Source organism: Delphinus delphis, chromosome 6 (assembly GCF_949987515.2).
Source record: "Delphinus delphis chromosome 6, mDelDel1.2, whole genome shotgun sequence".
NCBI classification, from domain to species: domain Eukaryota; kingdom Metazoa; phylum Chordata; class Mammalia; order Artiodactyla; family Delphinidae; genus Delphinus; species Delphinus delphis.
In genome coordinates this window covers 63,906,669-63,933,817 of record NC_082688.1, presented here as the reverse complement: position 1 = coordinate 63,933,817, position 27,149 = coordinate 63,906,669, and the positions used below count along the sequence as shown (strand labels likewise).

At 34.8% G+C, this 27,149-nt stretch overlaps 1 protein-coding gene across 2 annotated transcripts in view; it reads left to right on the top strand.

Annotated features, from left to right (window-relative positions):
• The window catches only part of ZDHHC21 (zinc finger DHHC-type palmitoyltransferase 21), a 76,878-nt gene continuing 49,729 nt past the window's right edge, over window positions 1–27,149 (top strand). For both annotated transcript variants that reach the window (XR_009519880.1, XM_060014763.1), the window contains exons 1-6: window positions 1–72; window positions 7,304–7,432; window positions 12,592–12,790; window positions 14,066–14,164; window positions 19,356–19,467; window positions 22,522–22,660. Coding sequence is in view for 1 of the 2 variants with exons in the window: in XM_060014763.1 (XP_059870746.1) it covers window positions 12,637–12,790; window positions 14,066–14,164; window positions 19,356–19,467; window positions 22,522–22,660 (504 nt within the window). In the remaining variant the exon portion in view is untranslated. The remainder of the gene's footprint in view (window positions 73–7,303; window positions 7,433–12,591; window positions 12,791–14,065; window positions 14,165–19,355; window positions 19,468–22,521; window positions 22,661–27,149) is intronic.

The following is a 27,149-nucleotide window of genomic DNA, read 5'->3' as shown; positions in this document are numbered from 1 at the left end:
GCGGAGGTGGAGGGGGAAGAGCTGCCGGCGGCCGCGAGAACAGCGGCGGGGAGAGGCGAGCCCCCGGCGCCGGTGAGTGTGTGCAGGCGCGAGAACGCCACGGCCGCCCCCCCGCCCCCGGCCCCTGCAGCCCGGCGCCCGGCCGCCCGCCCCTGGCTGCGCCCCTGTTCCGCGCCCTGTTCCCTGCCCGCACCTGCCCTCGCTCCCGCTCAGAACCCCGGGTCTTCTGCGTGCCCTGCCCGCCTGGGGCCTGGCCTTTCTCCCAGCATCTTCAGCCAGAGCTGCAGCCGCCCGCCAACTGCCCCTCCTATAACTGGTGGTGGGTGGGTTCGTGCTCCAGTCAAGATGATTTGGGGTAGTTTTTCGTGTGTGTGTGTGTGTGTGTGTGTGTGTGTGTGTTTAATTAAAAAAAACCTTTGCCCTGAGTTTCTCGCGTGTGAACTGTAGTTTCTCTCTCTGTACCTGCGCCCGGAGACCTGCGTAGGGATCTGGGATTTATCCTTGCCATCACAGCCTTTCATTCATTTCCAGATCGCTGGGTGAGGCTTCAGAAGACTTGCAGGAGGAGAAATAGTTTGCTCCTTTACTGACCTTCTGCCTCCCTCCCCCAGATTCAAGAGTGGTTTTAAGAAAATGGCTTATGGATGGCAGCAGTTTGCACTTGTTACCATTCACTGTAACAGACCGCTAGATTTTAACTGGGGAGTCCATTTAAAGTTGTGCTCTTTCTCAAGCTGTATTTGGAGCGTATTTTAAGATCCCTGGTGAGTCAGTGGAGGATGTCTGTATCTCTAGGACTAAGAAAACCTGACCAGTTTATTACTTGAAAATATTGCTATATAGCAGTCTATAAAAGTACAAGAGAAAAAAAAAATCAAGGTCGTTGTGAGCAGGTCATAAATCATAGTGTAAAGTTACAGTATAAAATCATGACAACTAACGATAATTAAGCATGCAGGTTAAAAATATTTGTCAGATGGATCCAAGGCCTAATATGTGTACTTTAAAAAATTCACTGCCTTCCTTGTAGTAAAAAGTAATAATAATTATCATCTGATGATTGCTTAGTATATGCCATTCCTGAACTAAAAGGCCTCTGGTGTAATATCTTGTTAAATCCTTCCAACTCTTTAGATTTTATTTATTTTAAAGATAAAATCCAGAGAGATGCTTTATTTTGCCGTAGGTGTGCTAAGTTGTCATGGCAAAAAAGATTTTTGAAGAGATGAGAAATCAGTTGGAAAGAAGGAACCAAATGATTTGGTGTCGTGGAAAGAAAAACTAGATTTTAGTTCCATTGCTGTCACTATTTAGCTGTGGGGTCATGGGTAGGTCAGTGACCCATGCCATTTTTCATCTATACAACCAGGAAGTCAGGATAAATTCTTTAATGCTTATTTTAGCTTTCCCATCCTTACTTGGCATATGCTAAGTTTGTAAATAATTTAAGACCCTTTAACATGTTAAAGTTACTTTTAAAACATTTACCTGAAGAAGTATTAGTAAAATTATATCAAAATATAACCAAAAAATGTATAATTCCATACTTTTAGAATAATATTTGGTGTAGTACTATTCCAGAATTCCTCATTTTGGAGGTAAAACAATAGGATTATATTAAGTCCCTTCAAACTGTTGTGACTTCTGTTAAATTTAACGTACTTTCGAAGCCGTAGTTGGAATAAATGAACTAGAGCATATTTTAAATAAAACGGTGTCACATTGCCTATCTCTGGGGTGTTTCACTTAATAAAAAGAAATTTAAGCATTTAAAAATGCAAACATGTAACCATCAGCTTAACAGGTATGTTCTAAAGAAGTAACCAGTGAATCATAAAACTTTTTACTTATTTACCCACTGCCTGATTTCTCTAATTCATAGAGACTGATTCAGAACCTGTGGAAAAGCACATGGATAGAATAATGTCGTGTATTAGTGAAGAAATGAATTTAGAAGTCTAGTAATGTCTCCATGGAGCTTTTTTTCAGGAATTGTAATTGAATGTGAGTCAATAAAATCTTTTTCAGTGTAGAAGGCTACATAGTGGCGTTATCAGTACTACCAGGCATAACAGGGAAGGCGGAGGAAAAGCTCTTTTTATTACCAGGAGGTTGTTCCTTAAGCTCAGTTTTACTTTTATATTAAGGAATGAAGACATTTTATATTACTTTAGTAAAACATTAGGGCTCAGTTTCAACTTTTCAAATGCACTAAGTATAAACGGCATCGTAGCATGTAGTAGAATAATCAATGAATTAATACCTCTTATTAAAGTTGAAAATGTTTTGCTTTGAATAAGTAAAAACTATAGGTGAATGACATGAAGAAAAATGGAAAAACACCAGTCTTGCTTATTTTATCAGAGTAGTGATTTTTTGTTTCTTTATTGGAGTATAATTGCTTTACAATGGTTTGTTAGTTTCTGCTTTATAACAAAGTGAAATCAGCTATATACCTACACATATATCCCTATATCTCCTCCCTCTTGCATCTCCCTCCCACCCTCCCTATCCCACCCCTCTAGGTGGTCACAAAGCACCGAGCTGATCTCCCTGTGCTATGCGGCTGCTTCCCACTAGCTATCTATTTTACATTTGGTAGTGTATATATGTCCATGGTCTCTCAGAGTAGTGCTTTTTTTGGTTAAGAATCTTTGGTAAATTGAGTTAGCCTAGTTTAAAAAGCATATCTTAATAGACATGAAATAGCACTGCTCTCCATGGTAGCTACCTTCCCCAAAATATCTTAAAGTGATGGTAGATTATTTACTTATTTCCCTCTTTTGATGTACCATGGGAAGAAACGTGGTATTTTCAAAGTTTGTCTTCTGCCTTTTAGGCCTCTTCTTTCCCTGTGCTTTTCCTCTCAGGTAGATTGACTTGATCCATTTAAGAGACTGAATAGGTTTCTGCTCTCTTCATCTCTCTGTTGCTGCCACTTCCACAAAAGGGCAAGTTAGGTAAAAATTAGTATTTTACTACTCACTGATTCATTCAATTTTAACTTAATGTGCTCCACTGTGATCTCAACCAGGCTTCTGATTTTAAGCCTTTTATCTGTAATTATGGAATGAATAACTTTTTTACCTGCTGCAGGATTTTCAACTTCAGCAAGCAAGGAGAGATTTTTTTTCTTTTAGTGTTATTGGTTTTAAATCATGTCTGCTCTGGTAAAGCCTGGTGTGAAGGAAATCTAATTTAGCCTTTTGGTTTGTGTGTTCTTTTTTTCAATCTGTTCTTGGTGCAGTGGGTACTAGATAGAGGTAAGTAGCTGGCTTGCCTTTCCTCATGGAAGAACATGTCTGATTCACACCCAGGAAATGCCAGAGTCTAACTTCTGGCTTTTACTGTAGCTGAAGTTTTTTCCTTGTGCTGTTTTTGGAGCAAAGGTTACCCGTGCCTTCTGTTCCTACCCTGCATTTAACTCCAGTTCTTCCCTTGCCTGTCCTGTCCTTTTTCCCACACCCATACCTTCCTAAATGAAGAGCCCTGCCTAGACATTTTGTACTGATTGAAACAGTATTTGGTAGTCTTTAATTCATATCATCACACACCTTCCCAGTTATTTTTGCTTTTTGTTGGGAGATTCTGAAGAAGTGTGTCGTTGTAGTGCAATACTTTTAATAAAGGTATTAATTTACATTTTTTTCACTCACGAGGCGGGTACACAGAAGAGCAACAGCTTACGTTCAGTTCTGCCCAGAATATAGTGATTTAAAGACTTGTTCTAGGAAGTGGATTCTTGAAACCATTGATGGTACAGGTTTGATATGCTTTGACACTTTGTCTACCCACATTTTAACAGTCTTCCTGGAGAACTGAGCAATTGGGTCAGAATTCCCTACTTTAATTCTGCATTCTTCCTTAGCTTTTGAAATCACGTCCTGGTTTTCTGCCATGCTTCATTGCTTAATTTCCCAGTCCTTCCACTTTTACCTGAAAGAGATTTAGTTTACAGGCTTTAGTTCAGTCACTCTATTTTAGATCAGATCTCTATTTTTGGTTTTCTGCTTGAAGAGACCTCACGCCAGCCTTGTGGAAATACAACCTCCCTACATGCTTATAGTGTGATGCGAGGGAAAAGGCTGTGTACTGTCCTATCTGAGGTTTCTCATCTCTGAGAAGTTCTCAGACCTCAGTGTTAGAGAAGGTAGGCAGCTGGGTATAGCTAAATTGTATTTAATGATGGTGACCCAGAAACACTGTTTCATCCTGGAGTTTGTAAGACTAGATGTACAACTCATCTTTAGTCCCCCCTGTCCTCCACCACCCCCCACAAACTCCCCTTTAAAGTTGCCATTGTTGGAGGTGCTTATCATTTGCCAGGCAATTTCTCTTTTAAGTATGACAACCACCTTGTGTGTTGATATTTTTATTACCATTTTAGAGATGGTTAAACCGAAGCTTGAAAAGAAACTGAAGTTTGGAGAGCTAATAAGAGGCTGTTTCATAATTTGAATGTGGCTCTCTTAAGTGTCTGTATAAGATTAATTTCCTACTCTATTGAAATAAACTGAATACCTCTGATATTTTAAAAATTGGATTACCTCTTTGGCTAATTATTAAAGACAGCTATATCCTGATATTTTAGGTAGAATTACTTGACCAATTTTTCAGAGTTGATAAAATCAGAAATTAAATAGCTGTATAAATATGTAAGATTCATTTTAAGCTGCAGTTATAAGGTTTAAATTTTATATATTTTAAAATTTTATATATTTGTATATTAACCATTTTGTTTTGACCCTCGGGGGGGATTTTTTTTTTTTTTTTGGTTTGCCCTGTAAATTGTTGATTGCAGTCTCAGATGTAGCAATGTTAAAAATACTTAACATTTTGTAGTTATAGAGCTTTGAGATATTCTTTGTTATCACAAAATTTCTTGGGTTTTTAAGACTAGAATTGCTTTTATATCACGTGGGTGAGATTTGATTCCACAGTGATGGCGATGCTGAACTAGATAAAACGTTCATCTCATTTTGGATGCTATGGCTGTGATGTAGTTCTGATAACTGTAAATGTAAAGTAGGATTTTTTCCTTGATTTTAAGCCAGTGAGTGACTAGGGTTTGACTCATGGACGGTTGACTTGTGCTGTTACCTAATGTTACTGATGGAAACTACTGTTTTGCTGCAACAGTAAGAAGCCACCCTAGAGTCATAGCTTTAGCAGAATTACTGACTTTGGCCATGTTTCAGAGCACTTCATCGTACCACACTTAATTCTGCTTGAGATCTTTTCTAGAAGAAGATGAATTCATTCATTGCCACTAGAGTAGCAGCTCCTTTACTAAATCATTCTGTATTTTGTCTCTAAGAAGCAAATGTGCAGCCAAAGAGACCACTTTAAATTAGCTTAGAAAGTTAGAGTATAAACAAGTTGTATATATATCACAATCTAACAATCATGGACCATAGAAAAAGTGACCCTGGGAGAAAGTACAGTTTAAAAAAAAAGTCTGTAAGGGGAATGGAAATGTAATGATAATGATTTTGATGTTTTTTTCCACATCCTCAGTATGTAATAGATTCCTATTGCTGTGGTAAGCAGTATGCATAACAAACTCACAACTTGTCCTTTATCTCCTTTCTTGGAGAATGGTACCACCATTCACCAAGACCCTAAGCCAAAAACTTGGGCGTCATCCTAGCATCTGCCCTTTGCATGATTGATCACCACGTCCTATCAGTTTTACTCATTAAGTTCTTATTCTGCCCTTTTCCAGCATACCTCCTGTCTTAAGTGTTCCTTCCTTACCCCCCTCCCCTCCCCACTTCCTTTAGAAGTTACTGTTTTTGGGGTACTTACCATGTGCCCTCATTTCTCACCTGAATAACCAGTAAGCCTAGCTTATTCCATATAGTCAGTCTTGGAGCTTTATCCATCCACCCAAGTTTATTGTTCAAAGTGTTGCTCTTCTTTCCAAAATGCACATTTCATCATGGCATTCTTCTGCCTTTAATCCTTCAGTACTTTCCAAACTACTTTCTTCAGGGTGAAGTCCAAACTCATTGGCATGGTTTAACAGTGTTTTTTATTCTTAGATCACTCTCTTCTTGTAGGTCATGAAATCAGTCTAGTAGGCTGTGACCAGCATTATATATTTTTATTAAAGTGAAATATAATAAAATAGTACAGTATCAGAGTACGTCACATATAGTCAGGGTGAATATCACTTCATTAAACTTTTTCAGTTATATATTTTATATATGTGAAATATATACTCACATATCTCATATATTTCTGTGTATATATTACCAGATGTCCTGAACTATATTTCTTAAAGATGCTTGTGGTCGAAAGGTTAAACGCGTTTTATCCCATTCTTCTATATGCAATGACTCTAGTCATTTCAGTTTACTTAGATTTTCTTTGCCTGCCCTTATACCTTTGCGTACTCCGCTCTCTTGTTCAGAAGAGCCTCGATTCTTCATCCACAGGTTTTGCTCTCTCCAGAAATCTTTTCCTGATGGTAACGTACCAAAAGAAATAAATTTTTTATTGCAACCTCGTACGCACAAATATTTACATAACTGAAAAGTTCCGTGAACCAATACCCTTCCTGTATGAGATGCATTATTGCCCCCTTGACCTCTGTCTTACTTTGTCTTACTTGGTATTGATCATGTCTGTTTACTAGTTTGTCTCTCTTGAGAATAGGGAGGGTCTCTTTTTTATCTATACCAGTGCCAAGGCGTAGTAATATAGATAGTGATAGAATTAGTGAGATACTGAATCAGTATATGTTTTCTAGAACTCTTTACAGTATTATTGTTTAAGCCTGAACTGTAGAAACTAACTTTAATGGTTGATTCTCTTAATGGTTTCATTATAGGAGGATAACTTTTTTCCTTAAAACATTTAAACTAATATGTGCTTCTATTTTAAACTCTTTATTTTATGTTTATCAATTGTGATTAGACAGTCCAGGCCTAATATCTTGATAGATATTACATTGGATTTTGTCACATCAGTGACCTCAGAATGTATTGTCATTTTGTGATTTGTGGTCAGTAAGTCTGATGAAGCCCAAATGCTGGACATGTAATACTAATTTGATTTTATGGGAACTGAGTGGTTTCAAAAGAGAGAACGTAGAACGTTCATGTATAATGGTAATCAAATAAAGATTTTGGGGGGCTGGCTGGATTAGATATGAAAGCATAGAATTAAGTGGAGTTGAATCACTTTATTTCTAAATTTAAACTTTTTTTTTGTAATTGACATTTTTTACAGTTAGAATATTTAGTTGCTTACAGTTTTTATCTTTGTTGTGAGATATTATTTGTTAAACCATTAATAGATTCGCACGGAGAACTGCTCTTGAGGAGAGATCCATTTGTTGGGATATAATAAAAAGAATGAATCAAGATAAAACCTCTAAATGCAAGTACCAGAAAAATTACAACACATCTCAGTGAATTTGCAGGTGGTAAGTGCATTTAATTTTAATGGGAATATGTTTCTGAATTGTGCGGCGTAGTATCCTTAAAGTGTTTTGTTTAGATGAATTTAACAATCTTTCATTTGCAAAAAAAATGATAGTTGCTTTATGTTTATATAAAATTTTCGTATTATCTTTTAACTACACATTTTCTTAAATAAGGCTTTTTCCATAGAGAAAAAAATCTGTAAATAATACAAGTTTCAGAAACATCTTCCTGAATTAGAAGTTTTATATGGCTTTACAGCTGATGCTTCTGTGCTGCATTTTTAAAGATATTAATTTTAAAAGCATTTCATATAAGGATAATACATAGTGATAAAGAGACGCTAAAAGTAAAAATTTTGTTTGTGAGGTTGTAGTGTCAAATCACACCTTATTGGCTATCTTTATTTTTCAGTTGGTCGAGAAGAATTTAGAAGTACATATGTCTATTAATAAACTTACATGAACACATAAATATATATATAAAATGTGACAACATTCCTTCTCACTACTCTTTCCTTCCTCAGCCCAGTGGTAACCACTGTTAACAGTTTGGTAGATGTGTTTTCTTCCACCCATACAGAAATTACTTATACATATTTTTTTTCTAACAAAAAAAGAAACATGTTATACAACGTGCATCTGAATACCCATCACCTAGATTCTACAACTAATATTTTACTGAACTACATCACATACTCATCCATCTCTCTGTCCACACATCAGTCCATTTTTTGAGGGGATCCATTTGAAAGTAAATTGCAGACATCAGTATACTTCCTTCCCCCTCTCCCCAGTCAGTTTACATGCGTATCAGCAATGGATGAGATTGTCCTTTTCTCTGTGCCCTTTCAACATTGGGTGTCACCTGTCTTTCTAGAATTTTGTCAGTACGAAGGGTAAATAATATACCTAGTGATTTCACGTTTTCCTAATCAGTAATGATTAACCACTGGATTTTTTTTTTCTTTTGTGAATTGCCTCTCTGTGTATTTACTTTGTATGACTCTTACTAGTCATATGGTATATTCTTTTTTTCCAGGGATGCTTTGTCTTTTAATTTTGTTTCTGGTGTGTTTTGAACTTCAGAAATTTTAATCTTTATGTGGTCAAAGGTGGCTTATGGGTCTTGTTGAAGATCTTCCTCATTCTAAGATTATAAAACCACTTGCTATATTCTTCTACTAGTTTTGCTTTTTATTTGGAATTTTGAAGAGAAGGAGAAATCACTGTGAACTAAGGTGCCAGGAAAAATTTCATATGGCGAGTGAGATTCAAATTGACCTTGAAGTGTGAGTTGAATTTAAATAGAGTAGACAAAATGGTAGAGACATTTTGGACAGAAGGAATGAGAGAGGGAATATATTTTTCATATTCATGGAACAATAATAAGACCACTGGCTGAGGTGGCGAGTCATATAAAACTGCAAGTTTAGAGATATTCATTTGGCTCCATTTCTTGTAAATTATTTTGGCTCACTTTTTAAAATCTGCATTCTGGTGTTATAGTTTTCTGTCATGCAATAGTTTTCTGTCACTTTCTTTTCATAGTGACTTCAGTATTCTTCCTGAGGAAAATATGTGGTGAAATTTTGTTGCCTGAAAAGGCAAAAAAGGGAAAGGTGGTTTCCTACCAGAGTAGTTTGAACATTGTGAATATTTACTAGTCTAGTTTATTAGAGTTGAGTTATAATTTCTTTAAAAAAAAAGTCGTGCTGTAGTAATTTACATCATTAATGAAGTGAGGGCACTCAAGTATAGTTACCAGATATCAATCTTCAAAAATGTTGAAGTACCAGTGTGTCCACTAGTTACATCAAAGAGTTATGAGCTCACCATTTAATATACAGATTAATATGTTGGATTCTCTAGCTGATGCAAGTATTTACAGATGCCACCCTTAAGACTGAGTAGCAGCATTGTGTTCAGTTTGGTTGTTGCTCAGGATGTGTAATAGTTTCTGTTCAGCCGTGAGCCGCGCCTGGTAGATAATAACTGAGTGGAGTGATCCTGCAACTTTACCAGTTACACGTTTCTGGTTGTAATCTGATTTGGAGCTCTTGGAAGGCTACTGTTTTCTTTTCTACAATCTAGTTGTAAGGATTATGTGGCACTAATTATGTGGATTAATTTTCACTACTCAGGTATTTAAAAAAGTATTCAACATCTTATTTGTTCATTGTTTTATTTTTCTCTCCTTAGCGCACTTTTCCTTGGAGATGCTTGTTCTTTTAGAGTTTGTTGTCTGTGTATGTTTATATCCAGGAAAAACAGACACATTTTTAACTATACTTTTCATTTATAGTTTCTGTTGTGAGGAACTCTTGCAGTGATAAGAAAAATTTGTTATTCTCTGGTAGAGGAGAATAAAAATAGAGTTTAAAAAAACAAATGAGTGTTTGATAATTTTGCTACTTGTTTTGCTGGCTTGTATGCTTTTCTGTTTCTAATACTAATACATTTAGAAATAAGCAACGAAATTACTCTGTTCTGTATAGTTACTAGAATTCATTGTCTGTTTTTTTAGTCGTGAATGGAACTGAAACATTAAAAGAAAGAAAGTACATGAAGTTAATGATATTGAACATGTTGAGAGACAGAGCCTTCTGTCATTCTTTTAGCACTTGATGGTTGGCAAGACTATAAAAATAAACATTCTTTTTAATGTTTCTCTTTTTAGGTATGTTGATAGCTTGTCATTTGTATTTGAGTTCATTTAGCTTTTAAAATAATCATCCCTAGAAAATTAAATCCTCTGTGACTTTCCTCACTTTAACGATACTGATAGGTCTTTTAATTTTTAAATTAAAAGGTAATGAAGTTCAACTTTTACTTTTTTAAAGGCCTAGGCATTATTCCTATTTTAAAATTCATACATAAGTGCTACTGAGACCATATCTGATTTAAAGAGTTGGGTGGTGAGTTTGAGTTCTTGTCTTTTTTTCTGCTGTCCCAGTGTTTCCAGGTTCTAGGGATAACAGGATAGGGGTATTCTTTTAAAATTAATCCTTAATCTTTTTTTCTTTGTTCTGGTAGCTTCGTAACTTTAAAGAACATTGGCAAGGCCTCCAACGGGTAGTACCCTGAGGCTCTTCAACTGATGATAAATTATCCTTAGAATGAAGTAGTCTGGGATATAAGCTGGAAATCTGGGAGTCATCCTCCAGAAGCTTACTGGTTTGATTCTGTTTCTTCAGTTAATCTCTCCAAAACTAATTTTGGCTTTTGCCTTCTCGTAGCCTAAATGATCTTTGTCTTTAATTTCATCCTCCACACCAGAGCTTTAATCCTTTATTTAAAATATAAACCTCATTATGTTACCCGCCTGCTTTAGTAGCTTTCCAGTGCCTAAGAATGGCATCTTTATATCCATCATGATATAGCCCTTTATTTCTTACCACTTGCTCTCCACTGAAAGGTTTGTGATTTATCATGGCAGTTTGTAATACCTCCTACAATTTTTACTCTTGTCTACCTCCTGCTCTTCCTTCTGTTTGCAGTATTGTTGTCACTTTTCTTTGCTTGGATAACTTTTACTCTTTTAAGATTGAACTCAGTTCACTCCCCTGCAGGGGGGTCTTGCCCTGATTTAATCAGTCCCCATCTTTCTGTGCCTATAGTAAGATCTTGTCCACATCCCTGGAATGTATTATATTAAACCCATTTTATGGCTCTTTTCCCAATTAGACTGTTAGTTCCTTTAAGCAAAGACCATGTCTTATTCATCATTGTATCTACAGTGTCTAGCAAGTGACTAGTATATAGTGGAGGCTCAATGAATATTTGTTGAACTGAGTTCAGCTCATTGCTGTACATTGAAGTCTTAGTGAAGCTCCTGGATCCGTGGTTCCTGGATACCCGTCAGCTGTATCGAGACACCTGGGGAGCATTTTAGAACATTTTATAGGTTTTTGAGCATTACTCTGTAAAGAATTATGATTCAGTACATCTGGAATGAGGCCTGGGAATAAGTATTTTTAAAAAGCTCCTCAACTGATTCCAGTTTGCTTATAGGTTTGAGAAACATTGTCCTAGTGTATTATTGTATTATTCCATTGTATTTTAGGTAAAAAAGTTGCCCCCTAGACCTCATATAGTAATTTATTATTTAAGGTTTATAAATTATAGCTACTAAAGTAAGGATATATTTTAGGTCACTTTTTTTTTTGCGGTATGCGGGCCTCTCACTGCTGTGGCCTCTCCCGTTGCGGAGCACAGGCTCCAGACGCGCAGGCTCAGCGGCCAGGGCTCACGGGCCCAGCCGCTCCACGGCATGCGGGATCCTCCCGGACCGGGGCACGAACCCGTGTCCCCTGCATCGGCAGGCGGACTCTCAACCACTGCGCCACCAGGGAAGCCCTAGGTCACTTTTTAAATACCATATGTAGAAGTATCTTTAAGCCTCTCATTGTGAGGCCTATTAGCATTTTGTTAACACTGAACTGAAAAAAGCCCCATTTAAGCAGGAGTCTTCTCGAATTGATAGTAATATTAGTTGGGCTTCATTCCATGAATTTAAGTATTTTTGGCAATTTGTAATTACTTCTCACTTTTTATTATAATTTTTCAAAATGATTTTTAAGCATTTTGTTGTGGTTTAAAATTAAATTAAATTGAACAAATCTTAAGTGTATATAGCTCAGTGAGTTTTTACATATGTAGATATCTGTAAGGCAACAGGTCACCATCTAGAACATCTCTAGCTCCCCAGAGTTTCCCCCATTTCCCTTCCCAATTAATAAACACCCCTCCCACCACAAGATGAGCACTCTTTTGACTTGTATTACTATCAGTTAGTCTTATGTATAAAACCTTTTTGTAGTTTTAATCATATCTTTTGGTGAATATGTGCACTCATTTCTCTTGAATTTACACATGGAATTGCTGAGTTAAGGGCAGACTTGTGTTTAACTTCAGAAGGTAATGCCAGTTTATACTCTGTGATTCCAATTCATATGAAAATTGAAATTAAATTATTTGAAGCTTATGGTGAAATTTTAATAGGCTGAAACTTCCCTTTGTTTTCCAAAGTGTTCTATTTTGTCAAAAATATACATAGAAAGAAAATTTAAGTGTCATTTTATAGTTGCCAAAAAGGTAGTTTTGTTTTATTCAAATAATTTTTCCTATATAAGTAAATTTTTCTTTTTCCCTTTCCTTAGGTTGATCTTTCCTTGTGGGTTGGCAGGCAGTCATAGGACTGCAAAATGGGTCTCCGGATTCACTTTGTTGCTGACCCACATGGTTGGTGCTGCATGGGTTTGATTGTCTTTGTCTGGTTATACAACTTTGTTTTAATTCCCAAAATTGTCCTCTTTCCTCACTATGAAGAAGGACATATTCCAGGCATATTAATAATAAGTAAGTTTCTAGATCTTTATTTATTTCTTTGGATAATTAAAGCTTTTTCTCATTGTGAATGTTTTTGGAGTAAAATACCACTATAATAACCTTCCTTTTAATATTATTCAGTGCTATTAATATGAAGTTATTTACTAAATTATGGACATTTTTAAAAAGAATGGCCTTTATATATTTTGCAGGGTTAGATAAATGTGATATCTTCATACCTAACTCTACAAAATATATAAAGACCATTTTGTTTAATAAAAGACTGGCACAATAGTGCTATTTGTGTAGGTCTGTGTGTATTTTTAATGTTTCTGTTATATACTTATTGCAAATGTGGAAGGAGTTTTAAGAATGATTATGATACACATTATTGAGGAAAAGTTTCATGATATAAAAGTTATTGATTATGATTTTGATTATGATAATACTTTGAACTTCTGGATAATTATTTTCTCCTATAGTTTAATGGTGATGGTTTGCTTATGATTAAAAGAATAAGATTGAAGTGATATGATTTACATGTACATGGCATTTATCATTTTCATGTACATTATGTCATTTTGATCTCATAAGAGCTGTGGGAAGTATAATCTGTTTTACAAATGATAAAACTGACCAATACCATGCAGTCAGTCCTGGAGTTAGCACTTGAACTAAGTTTCCTATTACAGGTGCAGTGCCTTTATCCCCCCAACAAAATGCCTATTTCTTTTTCATCTAAAAGGTAGAATTATGATGAATGAATATATTTTCCTTTACTGTTATTTTTTCTAGTTATTCATTTTAAAACACAAAAATTTCTAGATTCTTTATTTTCAAATTAACTATCTTAAGATCTATTGAAAAGAGCAATTGAACATCACTAACCCAGTGTAATTTTGAAGCTAGCCACTTAGAGTTAATGAAAAGTTTAATTGTAGAATAGGTTTAAAAATGCTGCTTTGATTCTGTCAAATATAGTACATGTAATAATTAAAAGGGATTCATTTATACCAATATTAGTAGGGAATTTCTGTTAATAAAGAATCTGGTTTATAACAAGTTTATCAGTTATTATTATACAAAATAACTATTTAAGATTACTACATTTTAGATAATCCTCTTGGCAGTATTATTTGATGAATGAAATGAGTTAATCATCTTTCCATCTTATTTTTGAAAATTATTTATCCTGATGGTATTAATTAAAATATACATTTATCCTTTAGATATGCTTGTTGAAAAATATTTTGAAGGGTAAATACTAATTTTATTTATTTCCTTATTTGTTTGTTTATTTCCAAGTATTCTATGGCATTGCCATATTTTGTCTGGTTGCCTTAGTGAGGGCCTCAATAACTGATCCAGGAAGACTCCCTGAGAACCCAAAGATCCCACATGGAGGTATGGTACCTTTCAGATTTATCAGTTTTACAATGCCAGAATTATCATCTTTATTAATGTATTTGACTGCCTTTAGTATATTAATTGTATATGTCATGTAACGCCACTTTCAAGTCTTTCCTCAGTTGTTTCCTTTCCAGACTTCTCAATTTAAAACCACAAATCTCAGCTGACTCCTCATATCCCCCACTCTCTGGCTCTCCTTTTCAGTTTACTTGTTTATTTATTTGTCTCTCCCTCCTCCCACTCTAGATCTGTGTAACCTCTGTGAGGGTGTAGATTCTTTGTTTTGTTTTCTTCATTTGTTCAGTACTGTATCCTTAATGCCTAAGTAGTCTCTGTCACTTAGTAATAGTTGCTAGGTAAATATTTGTTGAATGCTGTATAATTACTGAGAAATTATATTTTTTTTTAGTAAAGGAATTTTTTGATGGTGCCACTTACCTCATGATATTATTGATATAATATTGCTTAAATATTTGTAGTATTATAATACTATTGCCTATATTTCTTCAAGTTCGAACAATTCAGTGAAAATTTTGAAAGCCTTTTATTCTAGTGTCAATGAAGGTAATTTTTGGTCACTTTATTGCATAGTAACCATTCAGGCAACATAAAAAAATTACAAATATATTGCTTGTTTTATTACATGCCAGATATAGTAAACCTCCTTTACCCTCTTTCCCAAGTTTCACTTTTCCATCATTTGCTATGTAAGCTTTGAGAACTCTGTACTTTCTTCTAGAAAGAAATTTATATGTCTTTGTTATACATTATAGAACCAGAAAAATTTTTATAGTAGTTTCCGAACTTGCTGTACATTAGAACCACGTGGGGAGCTTTAAAAAATCTCAATGTCCAGATCACATCCCATATTAATTAAATCAGAGTATCTGGGGGTGAGAGCCAGGTGTCCGTATTTTTGAAAGATCCAAGGTGATTCTAGTGTGTCACAAAGTTTGGGAACCAATGTACTAATTCTTTCTAAAATTAGATAAACTGGCAAGTCACTTATATAGCCTCCCTTGAGTTTCTGATTGTTTTTTGAGATCCATCATTTGGGGCTTACTTGGTCTTGCAAGTTTAACGATTAAGTGGGAATGATATGACACTGATGTTTATGTAGAAGTTTCTGAAAATTATCTTGAATATTTAGTTTTTATTAATTTATAGAAGCAGTATCACTGTCATTTAGCGGTTATTGTGTGTGTGCGCGCGCGTGTACCTGTGTTTGGTCAGGGAGGATGGCACTCTGTAATTTGTATAGAATCCCTCTTCTCTACTAGCCTAAACCAAAGGCTCTCTAAAATATTGATACATGTATTTTCTTTTTTTTTTTTTTTTTTGCGGTACGCTGGCCTCTCACTGTTGTGGCCTCTCCTGTTGCGGAGCACAGGCTCCGGACACGCAGGCTCAGCAGCCATGGCTCACGGGCCTAGCCACTCCGCGGCATGTGGGATCTTCCCGGACCGGGGCACGAACCCGTGTCCCCTGCATCGGCAGGCGGACTCTCAACCACTGCGCCACCAGGGAAGCCCTGATACATGTATCTTCTACTTCAACTCTAAAACCCAATGTTATCAGAAAATCAAAGAAGCAGGCTTTTCCTAACTCAGGACTCATTTCTGATGAAATCTTTAGTTTGCTGTGGTCAAACATTCAAATGCCTACATCTGTCAGATACTGGAAATCAGTGAAAGGGGCCAGGGAGGAACTATTTTACGTTGAAAATCTCATATCTTATCTAAAGGGAGTGGCACTATTCAGCTACAGTGAAATAGTCATACAGGCCTGGTATTATTAGATACTGCAATTTTTGAAGAGAAAATATGGAATCTCAATTTTTGTGAGACATTTCATGATTTTTAAAAATATTGGCAACTAATTCAAAATTTTTAAAGGATTGTTTTAAAGTAAATACCAAACGGATTATACCTGTGGGTCAGATTGAATCCACCTGAAACTGCTGTGTTACCTTTAGCTTATAGACTCCAGTGATGGAGGACACCATGGCATCTTGCCAACTATTTGGATATCTGCATTATATCTGGTCTCATTGACATTTGGCCTGTTTTTCTTCAGTGAAGAGTTCCCATTTGCCCAACCAAAAAAACATGCATTCATTTATCACATTTTAATGTTTCCAAAGTCTCTTGGTATTGTTACAGAGCTACACTGGCAACCGATTCTGTCAGAAAACCTCTGTTAAAACCCAACCCTTGTATTGATTTTTGTAGTTTCAAGTTATATTTTTCTCCCCAAAACATTACTTTGTGATTTGAGATATAGTAATTGAGAAAAGGCCCCCTAATATGTGAGTCTTTTAAAAGACTCAAATAGAAGGTGATTCCTTCCTTTTTGAGGGATAAACCAAACCAAATCTTGCTTTATAGTCATTCATGCATTTACAGCATTAATAAGGTTCCCTGTTAAACAATGAGATGCTGTTTACCTTACATTAAAGAGCATCTATCATTTATAGAGTTTACCTTTTTTCTTTTATTTGTTTTATGTTTTGATTTTTCTTTCCTTTAAAAAATGTATCTGTTAATTTTTTATCTTCTATAGCTACCATAAATTAGGAGTTGGATTCTGTCTCCCATAGGCTTTTATTTTGTTAGATGGGTAGTACAAAAGTCTTGTAGGTGACCATCAGACACCAGAATGTATCAGTCACCAAGATCCTGTTTGGACATGAATAAACCCTGAAGAAAAAAGGGAGAAGACTAAGAAATGGTTTATAGATACATAGGGTGGTAGGTTAAGATGGATGGCTTTTTTTCTTGCTCTGCAAAGCAAAAACATAGATAATACTTTAATTTCTGGATTTTAAAAATTGTGATTTTTTTTCTTTTCTAAAAACATAAATGTGTGTGTGTACTTGTGTGTGAAAATGTGCATTTTCATTTGTATTTTTCATTTTAGATTCTTACATCTTAAATTGAGTCTTAAATGGCTCAAACCCTTTCTTTGAACAAATTTATGTACCAGACCATAGGTCAGCACATTCTTCTGTACTGTTAAGGGCCAGATAACAAATATTTTTAGCTTTATGGACCATATGGTCTCTGTCACAAGTCCTCAGCTCTGTCATTGTAACCCAAAAGCAGCCATAGAAATATGTAAATGAACGGGCATAGATAGCTGTGTTCAAATAAAGCTTTATTTATAGACATTGAAATTTAAATTCCAAGATTTTTATATGCCACAAATTATTATTGTTATGATCATTATAATTTTCAATCATTTAAATTTGTAAAAAACATTCTTACCTCATGGGTCACACAAAAACAGGTGGTGGCCTGGATTTCCCTGTGGACTGTAGTTTGCCAACCATAGTCTACACTACGGAATGAATTACAGTCTTTCTCTGACTCTAGCCAAACGCTCTTTTCTGAGGATACAACATTTTAAGTATGAAATAAATAATTTATTCTTTGCAGTATTATGTGCTGAAATTGCCAATAGAGAATACCCCATATTTATTTTTTAAGGGGCTGGTTTAAGAACATAATGTTTTCATGTTGTCTTTTAATGAAAATCGGCTCATCAAAGAGAGTCTCCTTCCTGACCATATTCCTTGTAGTATGTGAATTCAAAGTTTTAACATTGGGATATTTGGGAACATCTAACATCCACTAACATCTAGGGGAAAAAAAAAGTGACATGCTTGTGACCTTGTATTATGCTACGAATGAAATATTTCTGCTTCACTAACAGTTAAATTATCATAGTTCAATTGTACCTAAATTAAGCTTTAATATTGTTGCTCTCTCACGTAATATGTTTTCATTAAAATAAGAATTGTAAGTAAGAAACGGAAGAGAATTTTATTTTAAAGTGAAATATTTTAAATGTAAAAGATAATTTCTCAACTTTCATATTATTGGAATGAACAGTTGATTTGATATAGCTTTTATTCATACTTTATTGATTTCTTCAGAGACATTGGTAGCAGAATGTTTTTCCAACACTTTACTATAAAATTCCAGTATCTTGATTTTACTTCTGGCCATTAAACTAGAAATAATGGAATTAAAATAGGGTATCTTTTTAGAAAATTGAAAACTACCCACAATTCTATTACTTATATTTAGAATCTTTCATTAAAAAATTTTTTAAACTTTTCATGCTTTAGCAGGGATTTAGTTACTACCTACTGTGTGCTGGGTCACATTTTGCATATACTAATACTCACTCTGAGTATTGGAGTTAGGTTAATTTTACTATGCCCATACTTTTAGTGAGGTTAGGATATAGTTTTCCATAAGTGATATAAAGTTTAAAAATTTTTATAAAAGTAAAATTCCATTTCAAGAAATATTAAAGTGATATGTTCTATATAACAATTGTCTTATCTTGGTAGATGACTGTCCCATAGAGTTTTTATGGATCTAATTAGAGCAGTTCTTAATGAAAACAAATGACTTTTCCCTTTATTCCTGTAAACTTCATGTTTTTAAGCACAAAGCTTAATTGTGTGCTCTTTCACAACAGACTAGAGGAAATTGCTATTTGGTGGTAGGATAGAATTTTGTAAAGGACTCCTTTATTTCCATTAAATAGTAATCTTCTTGTAATCTTCTTCACCTCTGAAACTATTCTAGTACCTCTTAAATTCTAGTACCTCTTAAACCTCTTAAAAAATCTTTTTCCAACCCTCTCTCATAAACATTCCCAAATGAGTCCATTAATATTTTAAAAAATGGTTTCGTGTGGGGAGTTTGGGAGGATGCCATCTCTGTTTTTCTTACAATATCATAACGATTGATTTTGACTTATTAATCTATGAAACCAATACTCAGCATTATTTCTTCTTTAGAGCCTTTAGATAATAAATTTCTAGAAATTAATTTGTTTAAATATAATTCTGTTTTAATGTAATAATTTGGTTGTACTTTGGGGTTTTGTCATTAAATTTTACTTACAGCAATATGCTTAAACTCAAATATGTTGTTTTCTATCTCTTAGTTTAACTATTAATAGTGTCTTATTTTTATAGTGTTTAAAATTAGAAACGTACAAAATAAAACATGCATAGAATAGAGCAGCAACATTTTTGGCAGACATTTTCACTGGACACTTAGACATATATATCAAAGAATTCCTATAAACTCTTCTAAACACTTGTTGCTAAATTTCAACATTATTCATGTGCCTTTATTAAATGGATTTTAATTTCCTCCTCTAGAAAGGGAGTTCTGGGAATTGTGTAACAAGTGTAATTTGATGAGACCAAAGCGTTCCCATCACTGCAGCCGCTGCGGCCACTGTGTTAGGAGAATGGATCATCACTGTCCATGGTAAGAAATAAGTAATTCACTTTTTGGAAAAAAAGGTAGTAAAAAATAAATCTTAGTACTTAGCAGATTTAAACAAAGGTTATATTAGAGTTACACAGTTTAAGAAAACCTTTTTAATGAAGATCCCTTTATTTGATCATATGGTTCTGTCAACTCCCAAAGTCATTTTTTCCAGAGATCCTATATTTTCTCACAAGGAGATATTTGAGCAGAAAACTAAGAATTAACATGCACCCAAATATACAAAAAACTAAGGTGGTTTTATTAAATGAGGCGATGTATGTAAAGCATTCAGTGTAGTATCTGACATAGAAAATACTTAAATATAAATATAGTAGCTGTTATTGTTTCTAACTGTAATAAACCGTATACATCTCATTGTTTGTATTTCCCTTCCAGTTTGTTTAATTAAAGAGTAACACATTTCAGATACCCTTATACCTCATTTCACCCACTTTCAGCCTTTTTCAGTGCTATGAATTGGTAATAGGTATTAACATTACATGCTGGCTGGATGTGTAAAAAGTGGTAGTTAGCTGATTCTGCTGAACTGCCAACATTTTTGGTCAATAGGGGGCTCTCTTGTAATATTTAAAGAAAATGTTCAGTTGAGAAATAGAATTTTTGAAAACAAATGCTGTGAGAGTTCTTCATTGTATCTCATTTCAAAGCTGTCACAAAAATCTGTGAAAAAGATATTGTATTTAATTCTGCTTTCCTAGCATGGGATCTCTGTATAAATATTTAAACTGGTATGGTGTAGCACTTTATAAATATATCTATATACATATATATTTATGTTTGTACACACATACATGCATATATGCAAAGTTAGCTACATAATAATCTTCTTAAATTTATAATTGCATTTATCTAAGGTTGACTCAGGGTAGAGTTTAGCTTTGCCTAGTAATGCTAATCAATTTAGAGTTTCCCTTGTTTTGATAAGTTATTATTAGCAAGCTTTTAGTAAGAATTTGGTTTTCACTATAAACTGATTGTTTAAATACAAGGTAATTTCCTGAGATTAAGAAAAAGTAAAAGCACTTTGTTACTATGTAAAAAAGTTGAAAATTCCATCAACAGGATAGTTTAGTATATAACATACAGTTGGTGTTGAAAAAAATGTGCCTTGACTTTAAACAGATCAATTCTCAAGTGATTTTACAAACCTCAGTGTTCTGTTTACAGTTGCAATAGTAGTAGATTTTTTAAAGCTATATAAAACATGTATTCAGGTAAGGGATAATCACACTTAAAAACTCAATTTTATACACTTTTTAGAGTAATATTTCTGATTAAAAGTATAATAAATGTTCAAGATAGTTGGTTGGATATTGATACCTCCTTTTAAGTGAATGCAATAGCTTAAGCTGAAAAAATAATCAACTAGGAACTGTTTTGGTACTATATAGATGAGTGATTTTATTTATTGATTTATTTTCAAGGAATAAAGGTTGACTTGGTGACAAAATAAAGTGCTGTTTAACCAAAATTCTAAGATTGGGGTGAGCTCTCTGTTCCTAGGCCTTGTGCCTCCATAGTTTTTGTCACCTTCTCAGAACACTGGTGGGAAGAAGAGTGAAAGTACAAAGAGCTGGAGCCTAGGAAGGGAGGGTAGACCAGGGGGCCTGCGTAGATTCAGGGATTTATGTGATTGAATTCCCTAATAGAGCAGTGCTGAGATATTCAGAGAGTGAGCGAAATGTACAGTATAACTAGAAGCAAGGAGAATTTTTGAGTTTTTTCAGAAACTGCATTATCTTAGCTGCTTAACAGCTTTGGATTTGGAGGTCAGTTCTCTGATGACCTCAAGGTTTACTCTATTTTTGGCTCTAATGACTCCTTCCAAGGAACTTGCTACCAAAAGAACTCTTACATGTAGATTATCTTAGTGTTTCTTAAAGTTCTGCGCTTAAGAAGAACGCCATGAGCATAGCAGTTATTTCTCAAATTTTGGGGGGACAGAAAGGAATGGGGCAAGTATAAGTCCTCTTTCAAGCAACAGCTATTGAAGAGTATTTTTGAGTGCATACAGAAGCACCCTCCTCTGGTAGCCCTGCCTGCAGATAACAAAACACAGGAAGTTTCCTTGTTTACAAAGCATGCACTCTTTAGTCTAAGAAATGCCTCTTCCAGGTTTTCGGTTCAGTTATATATCTGATTTTAAAAAACAGTTAGACAGCACACCTTTAAAACAACAATTTAAGTTAGGAATTTGACCTTATTTATTTATTTTTTCAAACAGTGGCAGTGTAATGCTATATTGAAATGAAAACATTTGTGAAAGGTAATTTGTAGTTTTGAACTAGGGTTTTCTGCTGGAATTGTAAAATATTTTGAAAATTTAGGTACAATAAATAACCTTGGAACAATAATATGGTCAGCTTGCATTAATCTTGAATATTTTGGGATTATGACATTAATCCTTTTTCCTAGTTGTGGTTCACTGTTGTATTGGTGGAAATGTAGCTCTAAGAATTTATAAATACTTTTGGATATGTGTTTATTTTCAGGAACCAAGGTTAGATTTTAAAAGTAAGAAAAATTGTGAATGCTTAGCAGTATCTCAGAGTGGCAGGTTTAAGTTATTTTACTTCACATCATTCAAATTGGTCTGCACAGCTAGAATGCTGCGGTTGGAAGAGCAGTATACAGAAGAGGGTTCTTGTTCTCTTGACCACTGTCTCTCCTAACTGTACATCCTCTGGCAATTGTCCTAACTCCTTTGTTCCTTTTTTGTATCAGTGAAGCAAGGAGGCTGCCATCTGTTCTTCCCTGCCTCACTGGGTTGTTGTTGAGTTGAAGGGGAATCATATACAGGACTTCTTTAAAAAGTAGAATGTGCTTTACAAATGTGAAGTGGCATATTTGTGTCATATCTTATGTACTCTTTGCTTTTAGGTTTGAGTGACTTTAGCTTATCTCTGTGAAGTAAAGCACATATGAAGTTTGTGCTTTATGTGAAGTTTGTGTGTGTTTGCGTCTAGTTTTACCGTCCTAAAATTAACATTAAAGTCTGAAATAATTTTTCTTTTTCCTTTTTTTCTTCAGGATTAACAATTGTGTTGGTGAAGATAATCACTGGCTTTTTCTGCAGTTGTGTTTCTACACTGAACTTCTTACTTGCTACGCACTGATGTTTTCTTTCTGCCACTATTATTACTTTCTTCCACTAAAAAAGCATAACTTGGTAAGAAATGTTTATATCAACTAATGTTAGAGCAACTATATTATACAGTTATTAACATGTGGTGCTTTTAAGTGCAGAAAACTGAAAACAAAAACAACAAACATAAACCCTCAAATTGGTGCATTTTAAAATATATTGGAATTGAGAAAGTGGACCCTGTTCTGATATTGCCTTTTAACCACATCTATTTATGATTATTTATTAGTGTTGAGTTCTTCAAAAAGTGACATATTAGATCTCTTAATAATATATTGGTTTAAAAATATCTACAGTAATGAAAAACAAAGTGAAAATGTTAGCTTCTTGTTTCTTCTCAGGAATAAAAATAGACTTGTTTAATTCTTAAAGGTTCTCAAAGGAACATTAAGTTCTTGAGAGAAAGGACAAGACAAATTTGCAGGATGCCCTAAAAAGTTATTACATACACCGTTTGAGGCATTGCTTTTTCCATTTTGTAGAGGAACTACAATAGGTGTTAACAAGATTTGCCCAGAATGGTGGTGTTAGTGGTGGCGGTGGTAATAGCATCACCTAGGAGTGTTAAGGCTTGACTGTATATCAACACTATGCTATGGGCGTGTGATTTTAATTCTCACGTTAATGCTCACTACAGCCACATGAGGTGGGTATGATTTTTCCCCCATTTTATAGATGGAAACAGACTAATAGAGGTTGAATAAATAGTTACTGAAGATGCAAAGCTAGGGAAGTGATTATTAAACTGGTTTTAGTTGTAGAGCTGGGATTTGAACCTGATTTTGTGTTTTCTGAATCATATCTTGTGTGCTTTGTGTGTAGAACTGGTATTTGAGCCTGATCCTATGTGTCATTTGGACTTAGATTGTGTTTTTAAAATGCCCTCTGTGTGTGTGTGTGTGTGTGTGTGTGTGTGTTTTGTGTGTGGGAGAGAGAGACAGACAGAGTATGAGCAAGGGTGCATGTGAGAAACCGGTAGGGAAGAGAGAGGGAAGAAGGAATAGATTCCCTGATGGAGAAGGGTGTTTTCTTTCCTATTTATATCATTTTATACTGTTTAAATCTTTTTTTATTAAAAATGACAAGTTCGGTGGTGGTACATACAATTAAATTTTGTAATAAGAGAGCAATTGAGAGAAGATCTTTAAGTTCTGCGTATTTAGATCTTTTTTATACACATGGTCATTTTGTTTAATTAAAAGAAGATATTTACTATTGTTGCTTAGTTGCATATATTAGTGGGGCCTTGTGGTAATTCTCCTTATTAAATACAGAGTGAGCAATTAAAAACTAATAACTGAAAAAAGTTCAAAAGGGAGAACTGTAAATATAGGTGTTTGACATCATCACACTGAGACTTTAGTGCATGCTAGTACTGTGGTTTTAGAAACGTTTTATTTATAGATGAATTTCTTTTTTTATGCTTTCTCATATTTTAATTTTACTTTCTAATAAGACCAGGTACAAAAGAATGGTCACCCAAAACATCCAGATCAAAAGCTCTAATGCAATAGCAGCTAATATTTAGGGAGTCGTTTAGGGTCGACAAGGTACTTTTTCTGCACGTGTTATTTCTTTTAATTCCCACAACAACTGTGTGAGGTGACCTAGCCATGAGCGTGACTTTAAAGCCAAACTCCTTGGGTTTGAATCTCAATTATAGGTTAATTTCTGATATAATTGGCATTGTAGTTAAAATATGTAAAAGGTTATACATATTCTCCCAAGAGTAACCTGTTTCAAGTAGATTGAGCCTAATAAGAAAAGCATTAAAATAAAAATTTACCAGTAAGATTAAGGTCAGAATGTTTTAAAAACTGAGAGAGAGGTAAAATTTAGTGGTATTAATGAAAAGCGACTAGAGCTTCTCTCGGAGGGAATGCATTGTAGGATAGTGAAGGGATTGGCAAACTATGGGCATTGGGATAAGTTTGAACCTCTGCCTGTTTTTTTTTTTTTTGTCTTCTTTTTCCTCTGCCTGTTTTTGTTAATAAAGTTTTACTTGAAACACAGCTGCTCTCATCTATTTACATATGTTTATGATTGCTTTTGTGCTGCAACAGCAGAGTTGAATAGTTGTGAGAGAGGCATATGGCCTAAAATATTAAGTATCTGGCTCCTTTATTTTTTAAATTAATTTATTTTTGGCTGCATTGGGTCTTTGTTGCTGTGCGCAGGCTTTCTCTAGTTGCAGCGAGCAGGGGCTACTCTTTGTTATGGTGCGCGGGCTTCTCATTGCGGTGGCTTCTCTCATTGCGGAGCATGGGCTCCAGGCACGCAGGCTTCAGTAGTTGTGGCAAGAGGGCTCAGTAGTTGTGGCTCGCGGGCTCTAGAGCGCAGGTTCAGTAGTTGTGGCACACAGGCTCATTTGCTCTGTGGCATAGGGGCTCTTCCTGGATTGGGGCTCAAACCCGTGTCCCCTGCATTGGCAGTTGGATTCTTAACCACTGTGCCACCAGGGAAGTCCAGATTAATCCTTGTATCATTATAAATTATACCTTTTAATCTGTAGTAATTATTCTTGCCTTACAGTGTTTTTCTTTGTTATTAATTTAGCTATATCAGCTTTGTTTTGGTTAGTATTTTCATGGTATGTCTTTTTCTATCTTTTTACTTTGAACCTTTATCAGTTATGTCTTGTCAATGTGCCTTGTAGACACCAAATATTTCTTTTTTTTTAAGTTTAGTTTGATAATCTTTGTCTTCTAATTGGAATAGTCCATTTTTATTTACTGTGACTGATATTAATCCTATCAGCTTACTATGTATTTTCTACTTGACCCATCTGTTCTTTGTTTCCATTTTTCTCCTTTTCTTACCTGCTTGGAAATTTTCAATTTAAAAAGATTTCCAATTTATCCCTTCTGATGGTGTTCCTCCTTTTACTCTTTTTAAGTGGTTTTCCCAGAGATCAAAACATTCTTCCTTGGTTTTCTGAAGTTTACTATAAGTTGGTACTTTAAACATCGCTGTGATAGTAAATGTAGTGGCCTTAGAACCCCTCCTATCATCATTTTTGGTATTCTGGGCGCATAAAATAGATGTTGAACTAAAACTCATGACAACAAGAAGTAATTATTGTCGTTTATATATTATGTGTTATAATACATATGTTATATGAAGTCACTATTTGTTTAGAGTTACCCACATATTGATGCTTTTTCTAGTCCTTCATGTCTTCGTAAGTTTCTGAGTTTCTTTCTGGGAGTATTTTTTTTCTGCCTCTTGGTGGAAGTGTACTGGAACAGATTCTCCCAGTTTTGGTTCACCTGAAAATGTCTTTATTTCTCTTTCATTTTTGAAGGATTTATTTGCTTGGCATAGAATCATACATTTGGAGTTATTTTCAGGTTTTAAAGGATGTTATTTCCTTGTCTTCTGGTTTCCATCATTTCTGTTAAGGCTTGACTGTATATCAACACTATGCTATGGGCGTGTGATTTTAATTCTCACGTTAATGCTCACTACAGCCACATGAGGTGGGTATGATTTTTCCCCCATTTTATAGATGGAAACAGACTAATAGAGGTAAGTTGTCAGTTGTTAGTTTTATTGTTCCTCCACTGAAGTAATGTATCTTTTCTCTGACTGCTTTTATGATTTAGTTATTTATATTATTTCAGCTTTGCTGAGGCATAATTATACAATTAACATATAAATTTATAAGATACTTAAATTGTGCATTATGATAATTTGATATATGTATAACTTTGAAAGGATTTCCCCATCTAGTTAATTAACACATCCAACACTTCACATATTAATCTTTCTTTTTATGAGAACATTTAAGTTCTTCTCTCTTAGCGAATTTCAGTTGTACAGTACGGTGATAAAACAGTGGTCATCATGTTTTACATTAGAGCTTTACCTTATTCATCTTATAGCTAAAATTTGCACCCTTTTACCAACCTCTCCCTATTTCCCACAACCCCAGCCCTTGGCAACTACTTGTCTACTCTCAGTTTCTATGAGTTGAACTATTTTTTTCTTAATTCCACAGATATGTGATACCATTTGGCTTATTTCACTTAGTATAAGGGCATCAAGGGTCATCCATGTTATCACAGATAGCAGGATTTCCTCCTTTCTCATGGCTGAATAATATTCCACTGTGTATATATACATCTTTTTTATCCATTCATCTATTGATGGACACTTAAGTTGCTTCCATATCTTGGCTATTGTGAATAATGCTGCAGTGAACATGGGAGTGCTGATATCTCTTTGATATCCTGTTTTCATTTCCTTTGGATATATACCTAGAGGTGAAATTGCTGGATCATATGGTAGTTCTATTTTTAATTTTTTGAGGGGTCTCCATACTGCTTTCCATAGTGGCTACACCAATTTCTATTCCCACCAACAGTGCAAAAGGATTTCTTTTTCTCCACATCCTTGCCAACACTTACCTTTTATCTTTCTGGTGATAGCCATTCTAATCTAACAGGTGTGAGGTGATATCCCATTGTGGTCTTGATTTGCATTTCCCTGATGATTAGTGATGTTGAGTACC